Raw genomic sequence first — 15,598 nt, forward strand, 5'->3', positions numbered from 1 at the left:
TGTTCTGAGTTCAAATTCCACCGAGATCAACTTTGCCTTTCATCCTTTAGGAGTCGATAAATTACATGCTAACAGCGCAGTGCTCCAACATGGCTGCAGCTCTGAGCTGAAACTACAAAAAGAAAACAAAAAATTCAAAGGCAGAACATTAAAATTGAGAAATAGTTGTACAATATCCAGTATTATGGTTCTATATTTAAGAGATGCGGAATTATTTATATTATTTACATTATTTACATTTGAGGGATATTTGTCCTCATCTTGTTTGTTGTTAACACAATGTTTCAGCTGATATACCCTCCAGCCTTCATCAGGTTCGAAATTTCTGCAAGACACCTGATGAAGGTTGGAGGGTATATCAGCTGAAACGTGTTAACAACAAACAAGATGAGGACAAATATCCCTCAAATGTAAATAATGTAAATAATATCCAGCATTGTTGTAGATGCTGTGTTGCTTAGTGAACTGGTTTATTTATGATCCATGTTCTGCATGAAGAAGATGAGAATCAAATGAGAACACCCATCACCTGAAAAGAACAAAAGAATATCTATAGCGCTTTGACTAAATTCCAGAATACACCCCGTAAAAGTTATTTGAATAATTTGGATATTAAAAATCTTTGATCAATATTTATGAAACAATGTATAGCATATCAAAAGTAAGATTTAATTAACCGTAACCAAGAATAAATCACTCTATCTTATTTATCTTGTTGTAAAATGGATGAACATCAAAACTTTTCCTTGAAAATAGATTCTTTATGATAATTCTGATGAAAGCAATATTTTTAAAATCTTCAAAGAAAATCTTTGAGAAACCAATTCTGTTGTTGTTGTTCTCATGTTTCCTTTTTTTTTTTTCTTTCTCTACCCCCCACACCACACCACCACCAATTCCAGGCTGCAAACACTACAGAACTTTGGATAATAACAAATGGCGTTGATGGTGGTATTGCCAAGACAATTGGTGATGCCATTCATGAAGAGAAAATCCACAGAATTAGTAACCGTGTCCAACAGGCATATGCATCAATTCATGCAGAACAATGCCATCGTTTACCCAAACTAACTGTGATTGGAATAATGCCAAAACATTGTATTTCCTATGAGAGTTCCTTTGATGGTTTGGTAAGAAGTCTTTTGAAATTCCCTTTTTGCTTAATTTCTTTTCTCATTTATCTTTTACTTGTTTCAGTCATTAGACTGTGGCCATGCTTGGGCACCACCTTGGAGGAATTTTAGTCAAACTAACCAACCCCAGCATTTGGAGTGGTTGGAGTTTGGAAGGGCATCCAGTTGTAGAAACACTGCCAGATCAGATTGGAGCCTGGTGCAGCTGCTGGCTCTCCAGACCTCAGTCAAACCGTCCAACCCATGCCAGCATGGAAAACAGACGTTAAACGATGATGATGATGATGACATACCTATATATATATATATATATATATATATATATATATATATATATATATACAGTATAAAATACATGCTCGAGATGCCACACAGTGAGACTGAACCTGGAATCATGTGGTTGGGAAGCAAACTTCTTACCACACAGCCATGCGTGCACCTAAGTTTGTTAATTTTTAATTAGTGAGAGGTCAATAGTGATGACCTCTGTAGATCTTCCTTGAACTTGTAGAGGTTCAATACCTGCAGCAGAAACAGACGGAAGGCTGATGTTAAGTTTTCTGTTTATTACAGTGATAGAGATTGTAGTTCTGTTCTTAAAGATAGTTGTTTAAACCGGCCATGCTGTAGCACAATCTAGATGAGTGTGAGTTGGCAAAACTGGGAGGGAGGGCCATGGTAGGGCAGTATTTGGATTAGACCTCTTTGGCTTCTTGGTTCAATTCTTACCATTGTTAATGTTTGCATCCTTCGGAAGTCTAATCAATCATGCCATGACCAAAACTTGGCTTAGTGGTTAGGGTGTTGGACTCATGATTGCAAGATTGTGATTTCAATTCCCAGACCGGGCAATGTGTTGTGTCCTTGAGCAAGACACTTTATTTCACATTGCTCCAGTCCACTCAGCTGGCAAAAATCCTGCAACTGACCAGTGTCTCATCCAGGGAGGAATATATATAAGCCAGAGAAACCAAGAAACCAGCCCTAGGCTCCTTCCAGAGTAATGTGGACTAACCATAACCAAAGCTAAAGAAATTCCAATCTCTGCCCCTCAGAAAACCACACTGAGGGTGGAAACCAAAATATCAATTGACCGTTTGCTTCTCCATTAGCATTTCTCACTTTTCAAAGAAATTCTCTCCTCTCCAAAACATTTCTTTTTCCTTCCAGTATGATGGCCCAATTGTGATAAAGAATGAAGGTCACAAACCAAATTCCGACTGTTATGACCTGAATCCAGACCATACTCATCTAATTCTTGTGGAAGACGAAGTTGGAGAAAGGTCAATATTCACTCATTTTCGTTGTTTGTTAGAATACAGATTAGGGTCAGAACTAGGACGACCTCATCGCTTCAAGAGATTCTTCAGTAATGGTAAGTACCTAACATATGTTTCTGTGGCATTTTATTACTTCCTAGTGTTTCCTTCAAGGCCAACTTTGTCTTTCGGTGGGGGGGGGGGTCAATAAAACTTGTCCTGGGGCTGCTTCTGGTGTTCTTGCTGATTATCGTTGGGATAAATTTTTTTCTCCCTCCGACATTCTGCTTTTAACACACGTCCATGAAAGATATTACCTCAGGACAAATAATGCAATAACTGGCCTACTGACCGTGTGTATACATTTAGTATGATACATAGATGGCTATTTTAAAGAAATAATTTTCCAATTGCATACACCAGATTTTTATTCTGTGTTAATGTTTCTACTTTCAGAATCGTTTGAAATGGAAATGCAAACAGAAACACCTGCGGCTTCAGTTCCCGTCGTTGGTTTATTAGTTCAAGGAGGACCAAAAAGTATCGATCATATTCTCTTCTTCTTGAAAAACAAGATGCCTGTGTTAGTGCTGAAAGGAATCGGTGGAGCGGCAGATCTTGTGGCTTATACCTACGAAGAATTGCAGGAAAGGTAACATTTTTATTAAAACACTACAAACATTATGATGGACTGTTATACATATATATGTATGTGCACACACACACACCACACATACACCACACACACACACACATGCATGCACATCCACATACACACATGCATGCACATACACACACACCACACACACATGCATGCATGCATGCACACACATACATACACACCACACACAGACACATGCACACTCCTGTAGGTTGGAGGTGAGGTGGGGTATAGTGGCGGTGGGGGTAGAGGTGGTTAGGATGAGAAATGGTGAGGCAATTTTAAATTTCGTGGCCAATGCAGTGTTGCATAACTGGCATGTAAAAAGCACCCTTTGAACTTTGGGCCTCACACTGGCAGGTGACAAGTGACTGAGACCTTTGGCAATATATCGTGTTTGAGATGACCTGTCAAGGCAAGTGATATCATAGTCATGGCCAACGCTGGTGTTACGTAAATGGCACCCATGCAGGTGGCATGTAAAAAGCACCCGCTACACTCTCGGAGTGGTTGGCCTTAGGAAGGGCATCCAGCTGTAGAAACTCTGCCAGATCAGATTGGAACCTGGTGCAGCTCCCTTGTTTACCAGTTTTCAGTCAAACCGTCCAACCCATGCCAGCATGGAAAACGGATGTTAAATGATGATGATGATGATGATGGTGTGTGTGTATCAAAGTTGGGTGTGGCAAATTTTATATTAATTCTTCAGATTGTGGTGGATCGACACACAGAGAGGGAGAGTTCATTGTCACCATTTGACATGTGTTGCCCATGCTCTTGTGTGGATTAGATGCTTCAAGAGGAACCGGCAAGCTACAGTACTGTGCTATGCTCTAGTGCTGACTTTGGTACTGTTTCTATAGGTGGATGCCCTTCCTAATGCCAACCACTTGATAGAGTGTGCACTGAGTGCATTTTATGTGGCACCAGCACCAGTGAGGACACCAAGTAAGTTGCAAGATAAGAGCCCTTAACTGAGAGCAGTGTTGTAGTAGTAGTAGTAGTAGTAGTCAAGGAAGTGGCTCTTTGCCAGGGGATAAGAGGTTAAGGCATGATAACGAGACAAGAACACGTGTCTTACTGTAAGGACAATACTTGGTTCCTCCAGATGGAAAGAAACAAAGATAATGGTGAAGACGTACCAGGCAGGACCCTCAGTCTTTTTATTCAAAGTGGTAGTGGTGGTGGCAGTGAGGATGTCAGCGGTGGTGGTGGTGGAGTCACATTACACAGACAGCCATATCTTTGTGTTGTATAATGTAAAAGTTTATATCATGGAAGTATTTAAAGTCAATTTGTTTGCGTTCCATTCACAGAAGTGACCAGGACTTTACCGATAATTCCTTGAAACCAGAACTGATTAAAAGAATTTCAAAAACATTCCCCGATGACTTCAAAGAGAACGATATTGCCAGAAATGCATTTCGTGACAAGATTTTAGAATGTGTCAAATATTCTCAAGAGGTTGGTAAGTTAGGCATAAATTGTTGCAAAGATAACCAAATTCACTTTAGCATTACTTGTCACTAATTACTGTCTCTAATGAGTTTACTAATTAGTTGTATAATGATAACAATAGCAATAATATTAATAATAATAAATATTAATGTAGTAATAATAATAATAATAATAATAATAATAATTGTTGTTGCAAGCAACAAGTATGGACTTGACAGAGCAAAAAATTGGTATGATCACAAACCCGAAGGCATCATCGAAAATGATAATGCAAAGATCCTATGGGATTTTATGATTCAGTGCGACCATGAGATAGAGAATAGGAAGCCGGACATAGTCTTAATTGAGAAAGAAAGCAAACTATGCTGGATCATAGATATAGCATGTCCAGCTGACAACAAGGTATGCGATAAGGAAGAAAGAAAGTCGAGAGATATGACAAGTTAGCTTGGGAGGTTAAGCAGTTGTGGTCGATGAAAAAGGTGGTAGTAGTACCAATAACTGTCGGAGCCCTGGGAACAGTGAGCAAATATCTCGAGAAGTACGTGGAACAAATAGGGGCTGCAATAAGGGTGGAGCACTTGCTGAAAACAGCACTGCTTGGAACTGCTCGAATACTCCAGAAGGTGCTTGAAAAATAAGAGGTGTTACCTTAGTTCACTGGTAGTGAACAGCTGACACTGTAGTACATCTCCAGTGTTAGAAGCTGTGCAAAGGCAATAAATAATAATGATAATAATAGTGTGTGGAAGACGAAGACCACAATTATTCAGGTGGTAACTGGTGTAGTTGGCACCTAAGAGACTAAAAGAAATTGGAATTAAGACTTGCATTGTCGACTGGCAGAAAAGTACCATTCTATGTTCTGTAAGAATCCTAAGGAAGATTCTTGTGATTTGAGGAGACTTGTTGTCACCAAACCTCAAAATGAAATACCTGTAAACTAAATTTGCATGCAATAGCTTAATAATAATGGTGATGATGATGATAATAGTAACTGTTTCTACTATAGGCACAAGGCCTGAAATTTGAGGGGAGGGGTTTAGTCAATTACATCACCCCAGTGTTGAACTGGCACCTATTTTAACAGCCCCGAAAGGATGAATGGCAAGACGGCTTCAGAGGAATTTGATTTCAGAATGTAAAGCTGGGCGAAATGCCAATAAGCATTTTGCCTGGTGTGCTAATGATTCTGCCAGCTCACTGCCTTAATAATAATAATAATACTAATAACAATAGTAATAATAATAATAATAATGATAATAATAATAATAATAATAATAATAATAATAATAATAATAATGTTTTTGATGTTCATTCATTTATACTTTTATTTTTTTTCATGCTAGCATAGGTTAGAGGAATATATTATTACTTCAGTAGATTTCTAGCTTGGTTGAGTTAGGGTATTCTATAATCCTGTTCATTTGACTATTTCTCAAATTGTGTTCAAGTACAACCAAAAGTACCACTAAGCATTTTTTTTGAGACGTTCAATATTAAAGAACAAAAACATTTTAAGGCTACTCTCTTATACGTTTGATGTACTAGCTTCATTTAAAATTTGCTAGTAACCTATTTTTTGCATGTTGTTTATGTTCTGAATCTATTTTTGTGTCATTCTAACTTCTTCACGTGTGTGACACCTGATATACATAATTTTCTCTATTAACTAATTGTTTAATTTTCAAAGAAAACTGAATCACAATTCATTTCTATTCTTTTCATTTTCTTTGTTATTTTCTTCAGACAAGATTTCATTATCATTAAGAAGAAAGTTTTTCTTCTCTCAAGTTTTTGTTGTTTTACGTTAAGTTTTCTTTGTCAGTAATTTGTTTTCTTTCACATTTTCACAGAGTATTTGGGAATTTTCATCTGAAATTATTATTTCTTACCCATTACACAATAGTTATAGAGTGGGATAAAGGTCCATAGCTTAGTGGTTAGGATATTCAGGTCAGAATTGTAAGGTTGTGATTTCAATTCCTGGTGGCACATTAGATCCTTGGGTTAAACACTTTATTTCTCAGCTGGAAAAAATGAGTTGTACCTGTAATTCAAAGGGGTCACTCTTGTCACATTCTGTGTCATACTGAATCTCTGTGAAAACTATGCTAAGAGTATATGTGTCTGTGGAGTACTCAACCACTTGCATGTTAATTACGTGAGCAAGCTCTTATGTTGATCAGATCAACTAGAACACTCAGAGTCGTAGTGCCAGTTTCTCCTACACTGCAACACAAAGTCACTCTCTACATCATGGCCCATGTCTCTAAATGTGATTCTTGTGTTTCTTTGACCCAAGGGGACTAACACACAAATAGACAGTCAGATCTTAGTCTGACAATTTCATCCTGGGTTTCTGTTCGGTTTTGAAATTTAAAAGAAAAGAAAACACTGCTGTAGTTTTCGCTTCTTTCACTTCGGATGGTTTCTTTTAAATGTCCTGGCGATCTTGTTGCCCTGCTTTACATGAGGAGAAATTTCAGGGAGAATATCAGAGTGAGATAAGGGAAAATGGGCATAATATTGTCAAAAAGAGAGAGAACAATGGGGTAACATTTGCATAACACTGGGGTAAAATTAGGGCAACATAGTAGAGTACGATGTGCAATATTGTTCTATTGCTGTTCCATATTTTAACCAATGACCTTTGTTCTATATGTTTGCCCTCTCCATTAAACTTTAACCTTTAATCTCTCTGTCCCTAGGGCGAACAAACATTCCTTACCTTTGTCAACACAAAAGGATGGGATTCCAACCTGAAAGACCTTGATAAATATATTCTGAAGGCTTTATTCCGATGTAAGTACACAGCTTCTTATGAGTGTTGTTGTTGTTGTTGTTGTTGTTGTTGTTGTTGTTGTTGTTGAGTGTCTATGTTGTCATCATCAAGATCATCATCATCACCACTGTCTTCATCACAACTAACTTCTATACACTCTTACTTCCACCATCACCACCTCCCCCGGCACTGTCACCCCCACCACTACCACCATCATTTCCACTATAGCTAAAGTGGTGGGCAATGTCCCTCCAATTAATAATACACACAGAGACAGCTGGTGTTTTGATGTATTTTCTGTTAATTTCTATTGATTGTTTTTCCCTTTCTAATTACTGTTATAATTTTATTAATTCCCATTTTACTAATGGCTCAAAGGTGCAGACATGGTTGTGTGGTTAAGAAGTTTGCATTTTACAACCCTGTGGTTCTCGGTTCGATCCCACTGCAAGGCACCTTGGGCAAGTGTCTTCTAAAGTAGAAGGCATTTGCCCAAAGTGCCATGCAGTGGGACTGAACCCGGAGCCATATGGTTGGGAAGTGAACTCGTTACAACAAAGCCACGCCTGTGCCTATTTTATAATTATTATGTTTTTAATCATTGTTTTTTTGTCTTTCCTTTGTTGAAGCTAAAATTCTTTCTGGGTCGCAATGGAGGGAACAGTTATACAAAGATTTGCAGCTGACCTTGGACTGGAATCGACCTGATCTGGCTTGCTCGGAAATATTCCAAAGAGAAGAATTTGGCAAATTAAAAGTAACAACAATTAGTTTTATTTAATCTTGGAATTATTGCTGTGGCATTTCACTTATTATCTGTGTGTGTGTGTGTATGCATATATGGTGCTTTATAAAATAAATACATTACACTATATGTTTGTATTGAGTGCCCTCTCTCTCTCTCTCTCTCTATATATATATATATATATATATATATATATATATATATATATATATATGTAAGATCGTTGCCAGTGCCCCTGGACTGGTTCTTGTGCGGGTGGCACATGAGATGCACCATTTTGAGCGTGGCCGTTGCCAGTAAAAACAACAACAACAACAACAACATCAGCAGCAGCAACAACAAAGTAGATTCATTAAAATTGTTTGAGAAGCAAACTTCTTACAACAAGCCACTCCTAGACCTTTGGAAATGTGCTGTGCGTGAGAAGACTCGGCAAGCCAAGTAAGATCGTTGCCAGTGCCCCTGGACTGGCTCTTGTGCGGGTGGCACATGAGATGCACCATTTTGAGCGTGGCCGTTGCCAGTACCGCCTGACTGGCTCCCGTAGGATTTTCGAGTGAGATCGTTGCCAGTGCCCCTAGACTGGCTTGTGCGGGTGGCACATAAAAGACACCATTTCGAGCGTGGCCGTTTTCGTGCGGGTGACACGTAAAAGCACCCACTACACTCTCTGAGTGGTTGGCGTTAGGAAGGGCATCCAGCTGTAGAAACTCTGCCAAATTAGATTGGAGCCTGGTGTTGCCATCCGGTTTCACCAGTCCTCAGTCAAATCGTCCAACCCATGCTAGCATGGAAAGCGGACGTTAAACGATGATGATGATGATGATGATTAGAAAAAAATAAGGTACTCAGAGATCTGGATGGCTGTACATTTACAGATTTTTATTAATATGTCACATGTTTTTATAAATCATATATTAGCGCTTGCATCTACTCTAGTAGAATCTTCAGATTTTCTTCAAATCTGAAGATTCTACTAGAGTAGATGCAAGGGCTAACATATGATTTATAAAAACATGTGACATATTAATAAAAATTTGTAAATGTACAGCCATCCAGATCTCTGAGTACCTTATTTTTTTTAATATATAATACCTGTACATCACCTCCAAACCTTCTGATATATATATATATATACACACACACACACACACACACACACACACACACACACACACACACACACACACACACACACACATATACACATATATTGTATATATATTTTTTATATTTATTAAACATAATTTTATGAAATATTTCAGATCGATAAAAACCTCTTTGATCAGTCACTGCAGAGAAAAGACCGTGAAGATTTTGTAGAACTTTTTCTCGATCAGAACTTCCAAGTTCATAAATTCTTGAATCATAAAAAACTGAAGCTTCTCTTTGAAAAAGCTGAAGAACGAGAATTCTTCTACACAACCTGCTTAGAAGGTGCTCTGGGCAAGAATTTCGTAAGTATGAAATATTTTTCACCTTTTCTCATATAACTTGGTATATCATAATTTCTTATCTTACCTGCACCTGGGTAAGGTACACAACTCTACTTGCCTCAGTCCTGTTGGCTGACAACAGAAACCCTTTGTACTTAAAGGAAAGATGTACGTTTTCCAAATTTATGCAGAAATAATAAATATGCATGAATGTAAGGTGTCATTGCTGTCTTCACAATTTCTCCATTATTTCAACAAGGGTGACAGAAAAGGGAACATTACTGGGAGGGTGGCCATTGGAAGTGGGTAAATCTAAAGAAATTGGTGTTATGCCTGGAATAAGCAGTCTCCAGAGAACGGCTCCATCAAATAAGGGTCAGTCAAAGAACCCTAATTCTAGCCATGCAAAGGTTACATTGGAAAATGTTGCCTTAGATATACTATGCCAGAAAAAAGCAAGACAAGATGGTCATGGCTGGCGTACCTTTGATCAGTGATCCACCCAAGGAGGACTGGCCTGGGGTTAAACAACAACAACATTCACCAAACAAAAATATTTTATTGTTTAACTTATGTTTTTTTTTTGTGGTTTTGTTTTGTCCAGCAATCAAGGGATCAGCCTTTGGCTGCCAACTTCTTGGACACAGATTTGAATCGTCTCATTTACAAACTGTGTGGAATCAAAGACTTTGTCCAGCCCTGCGAACTCTCCATGAACTCCCTAGGCTTGTATGTCCTGGACCCTGTTGTTGCTGAAAGAAAGGTTCGCATTTCTTCATTCTTTTATAATAATGTTGTTCTATATTTAAGAGATGAGGAATTATGGACATTATTTACATTTGACGGATATTTGTCGTCATCTTGTTTGTTGTTAACACAATGTTTCAGCTGATATACCCTCCAGCCTTCATAAGGAATGAAGAAACCAGGAACCTTAGGAATGAGAACCCAGGTTCAAAATTTCCCCAAGACACCTGATGAAGGCTGAAGAGTATACCAGCCGAACCGTTGTGTTAACAACAAACAAGATGAGGACAACTATCCATCAACTCTAAATAATGTTTATAATAATGTTGTTTCACATTTTTTGTATGTTGTTTGCAGTATTGTTTATTATAGTGAACATAAGACACCTTGGAGAAAACCAACAAAACTGCAAATGGCGGCTGCAGAAAAGGGGAGATAACTTGAAGATATTAGGAATTAATGTCACAAAATTAATTTTGTCTTGCTTTGAGGATAAGATCAGTGTTAGCCGCCAAGGGAGACGACAATAGATATGTTCCTGTCTTATTGGACCTTATCAACAAAGTGTAGCCAAAACTTAGGTCTGCTTGATCAGTTGACAAAGGTTCTTATTTATAGAAGAGAATTTATGTCAGCCTGTTGACTAGCAGACTGGTGTACACCAGCACACGCACACACGAATAAATGATACCACAGTACACAGTAATATGTATATATACATCGCTCCTGCATGTATAAAATGTAATAATGGAGTCATGCACACACACATATTCACACTGCTATGTAAAAACCACCGTTGTATGTTTGTGATGAACTAAATGGCTTGTTAATACTCTCTCTCTATTACAGGCCATCAACTGTCTCATAGTCTGGGCTGTCCTTATGAATCGTAATAAATTAGCCAAGCTGTTATGGGGAAGATCGGATGATCCAATCCCTATTGCTCTTATCTGCAGTGACATCTACAAACGAATGGCTACCTTTTCTATGGAACTCTACCAACGCTGTGAGATGGAACAGAATGCCAGGTCAGGAATTTTTTTTCTATCTATCTATCTATCTATCTATCTATCTATCTATTTATCTATCCATATATATGTGTGTGTGTGTGACCGTGTGTGTATCGTTGACGATTTTCTTTCTCCATCTTCCCATCTTTGGACTTTTTCTATATTTCTGATGAAGAGCTCCGCTCAAAACATGAAAACCTCTTTCTTTCCTTTCCTGAGCATCCGATAACACAGTACTTATTCCAAGTCCTCACGTTGTTGTTTTTTCTTGCTTGTTTATATTTGGATTGACTATATATATATATATATATATATATATATATATATATATATATATGCGAGTAAAAATAAATACAAAAAAGGGGGGGGTGTATGATTGTGTATAGAGGAATATATTATTTTGTTTAAAAGAGTTCCAACACTGTCTGTTTTTTATGTTTTATTTATATTCCTGCAGAACCAATGTGGGGTATAGAATATGGAATATACAATATATAATATGATATACAATATATAATATAAAATAAAATAAAATAAAAATGGATGGCACCATGAAATAAAGTATTGAATGTAGATGAAATATTGAGTGTTCAATATAAAGGATCAAATATATAAATATAAATATAAATATATAAAGGCGACTCGAGTTTCAGGGCTATTTCCCTTCGTCATGGCCGGTATGACAGACTTTAACAGACTGTCTGTTAAAGTCTGTCATACCGGCCATGACGAAGGGAAATAGCCCTGAAACTCGAGTCGCCTTTATATATTTATATATATTTATATATATATATTTATATATTTGATCCTTTATATTGAACACTCAATATTTCATCTACATTCAATACTTTATTTCATGGTGCCATCCATTTTTACTTTATTTTATTTTATATTATATATTGTATATTATATTATATATTGTATATTCCATATTCTATACCCCACATTGGTTCTGCAGGAATATAAATAAAACATAAAAAACAGACAGTGTTGGAACTCTTTTAAACAAAATAATATATATATACAGACATATACACATACATACATATGTACATAAATATATATGTATATAGGCTATATTAAATCCCTGACCGAGATATAAACAGCAGCAGTACGGAACCGTAACATATAATTGCCAACTAAGTGTGGCGTCCTAGCACTGTCCTGTATAGGACGCCACACTTGGTTGGCAATTATATATTTATGTGTGTGTGTTTGTGTGTGTGTGTGTGAAGGCACATGGCTCAGTGGTTACAGTGTTGGGCTCACAATCATGTGGTAGTGAGTTCGATTCGTGTTGTGTTCTTGAGCAAGACACTTTATTTCACATTGCCCAGTTCACTCAGCTGTAGAAATGCGTTGTGACGTCACTGGTACCACAAGCTGTATCAGCTTTTATTGGTGGCAACATTGATGGCATGTTGGATGGTGGAGGCTGGTATGCATGGGCGACTGCTGGTCTTCCATAAACAAACTTGCCCGGACTTGTATATCGGAGGGGAATTTACTAGGTGCAATCCTATGGTCATTTATGACTAAAGGGGGTCTTTGCCCTTTACCCTTTATATATACATATAAAGTAACTGGTCCCCATCCCAGTGGCACGTAAAAAGTACTATTTGAACGTGATCAATGCCAGGGGCCCCTGACTGGCTCCTGTGCCAGTGGTGTGTAAAAAGCATCCACTACACTCCAACTGTAGAAACTTTGCCAGATCAGATTGGAGCCTGGTGCAGCCACTGGCTCTCCAGACCTCAGTCAAACCGTCCAACCCATGCCAGCATGGAAAACGGACGTTAAACGATGATGATGATGATATATATATATATATATATATATATATATGCGACAGCCGTTTTTCAGTTTCCGTCTATCAAATCCATTGACAAGGCTTTGGTTGGCCTGAGGCTATAGTAGAAGACACTTGCCCAAGGTGCCATGCAGTGGGACTGAACCCAGGACCATTTGATTGGTAAGCAAGCTACTTACCACACAGCCACTCCTGCGCCTGCAGTTGAGATTTTCAGTATTATATATAATCAAACCTCCACATCAACAATAGCATCAACAACATTGGAAAGTTTAAAATGAAATGATACAAATTAATGACACAATGTGTGAGTGTGAAGGGGGGGGGGGGGGACAAATAGTCTTCTTAGGCAAACAGCAATGCCAGTACCTGTGTTTATGCATACATATATGTGTGTGTGTGTGTATTTACATATGTACGCAGACAGAGACACACATATAACATTGGATTTTTTTCTCTTCCCGTTTTTAATATAATACTAACAGCTACTTCTACTACTATTACTACAATAGAAGACATGAGTGGACTGCAGCCACAACTGACCTACATTATCAAGTGGACTGTTTTGAAATATTGAAACATAAAGTAAACATCTGAACACACCTTATCACTTAGTGTTTGTATGGGTCGGGAGCAGTGTGTATCTGTGTGTGTGTGATTGTGTGTGCATGTATATGAATATATATGCATGTGTGTGTGTGTGTGTGTATTTGTATGTATGTATGTATGCGTGTTTAGCCAATGTCATATATATATATATATATATATATATATATATATACATACACCAACATGCACACACACACACATATATATATACGTGTGTATATATGTGTGTGTGTGTGTGTGTATACAAAAACAAGAATGGCTGTGTGGTAAGGCGGCGAGCTTGCAGAAACGTTAGCACACCAGGTGAAATGCTTGGCAGTATTTTGTCTGCTGCTATGTTCTGAGTTCAAATTCCGCCGAGGTAGACTTTGCCTTTCATCCTTTTGGGGTCGATTAAATAAGTACCAGTTACGCACTGGGGTCAATATAATCGACTCAATCCGTTTGTCTATCCTTGTTTGTCCCCTTTGTGTGTAGCCCCTTGTGGGCAGTAATGAAATAAGAAGCTTGCTTCCCAACCATATGGTTCTGGATTCAGTCCCACTGCATGGCACCTTGGACAAGTGACTTTTACTATTGCCTTCGGCTGACCAAAGCTTCGTGGGTGGGTCTGACTGATAGAAACTGAAAGAAGACCATCATATATATATATATGTATGTATGTATGTATGTATTTATGTGTGTTTGTGTCTGAGTTTGCCTGCCTCCATCACTTGACAACCAATGTTGGTGTATTTACATCCCCATAACTTAGCAGTTTGGCAACAAAGACCAATAAAATAAGTACTAAGCTTACAAAGAATAAGTCCTGGGGTCAATTTAAACTAAAACCTTTTAAGGCAATGCTCCAGTATGGCCACAGTCAAATAACAAAAAAAAAAAATAAAAGAATATCTATATATATATATATATATATATTATTACGGCACTCCATCGTTTATGATAACAAGGGTTCCAGTTGATCCAATCAACAGAACAGCCTGCTCATGAAATTAATGTGCAAGTGGTTGAGCACTCCACAGACACGTGTACCCTTAACATAGTTCTCAGGGAGATTCAGTGTGACACAGAATATGACAAAGCTGGCCCCTTTGAATTACAGGCACAACAGAAACAGGAAGTAAGAGTGAGAGAAAGTTGTGGTGAAAGAGTACAGCAGGGTTTGCCACCATCCCCTGCTGGAGCCTCATGGAACTTCAGGTGTTTTTGCTCAATAAACACTCACAACGCCTAGTCTTGGAATGAAAACCGTGAGTCCACTACCCTAACCACTGGGCCATTGCGCCTCCGACCATAAGGGTAGTTTATTAGAGTATATACCAAACATTGTTCTGTATTACATGTCATCATCATCATTCTACATCCGCTTTCAATGCTATCATGGCTTGGTTGAGTCATCATAGTCCAAGAATTGGAAATTGGTGCTCTCCTAGATGAACCAAAGAACAATGTCCTACATGTGAATTCTCTATTTGGCAAGGTCTCTGTGATTGGAGGCCCTCTCTAACACCAAGCTCTTTGCCAAGTACACTGGGTAATATTTTATCATATTACCATTAGTCAAGAGGTTGCTTTGTACCTTGAAAGCATTAAGGGTCTGCACCACTTCTTGTAATCTCCATTCCTTCAAGGCAAATGTGACCAGTAGAGTGACAAGAAGAGAGAGTATGCATGTGATTGGCAGGGACTGGATGGGCAGGAATTGGGAAGGAATGAGAGTGTGATAGGAGTGGGAATAATGGAAGAAATACAGTGATAGGCAACAAAATGCTGGTTGTTGATAAGAAAAATGAATAGAAAAAATATCACTAGGGCATGATAGGGTAGCAGTGAATGTGTGAGGTTCTAAATGAGGGTGGTAGATGTCAGTGAAGTGTCATATGGTGAAGAGAGAGTGGTAATAAATGGTAAAGACTGGTGATGGCAGGCTACTGAATCTAAACAT

The 15,598-nt window shown here is 38.1% G+C and overlaps 1 protein-coding gene across 3 annotated transcripts in view; it reads left to right on the forward strand.

Annotated features, from left to right (window-relative positions):
* The window catches only part of LOC106879935 (transient receptor potential cation channel subfamily M member-like 2), an 87,093-nt gene that overhangs the window by 45,732 nt on the left and 25,763 nt on the right, over positions 1-15,598 (forward strand). For all 3 annotated transcript variants that reach the window (XM_089354590.1, XM_089354589.1, XM_089354591.1), the window contains 9 exons: positions 903-1,130; positions 2,304-2,508; positions 2,849-3,044; positions 4,370-4,517; positions 7,223-7,316; positions 7,926-8,053; positions 9,307-9,498; positions 10,082-10,240; positions 11,074-11,252. In XM_089354590.1, coding sequence (XP_089210716.1) covers positions 903-1,130; positions 2,304-2,508; positions 2,849-3,044; positions 4,370-4,517; positions 7,223-7,316; positions 7,926-8,053; positions 9,307-9,498; positions 10,082-10,240; positions 11,074-11,252 — 1,529 coding nt within the window. The remainder of the gene's footprint in view (positions 1-902; positions 1,131-2,303; positions 2,509-2,848; positions 3,045-4,369; positions 4,518-7,222; positions 7,317-7,925; positions 8,054-9,306; positions 9,499-10,081; positions 10,241-11,073; positions 11,253-15,598) is intronic.

This window comes from Octopus bimaculoides, chromosome 7 (genome assembly GCF_046866305.1).
Source record: "Octopus bimaculoides isolate indiv1 chromosome 7, ASM4686630v1, whole genome shotgun sequence".
Lineage (NCBI taxonomy): Eukaryota > Metazoa > Mollusca > Cephalopoda > Octopoda > Octopodidae > Octopus > Octopus bimaculoides.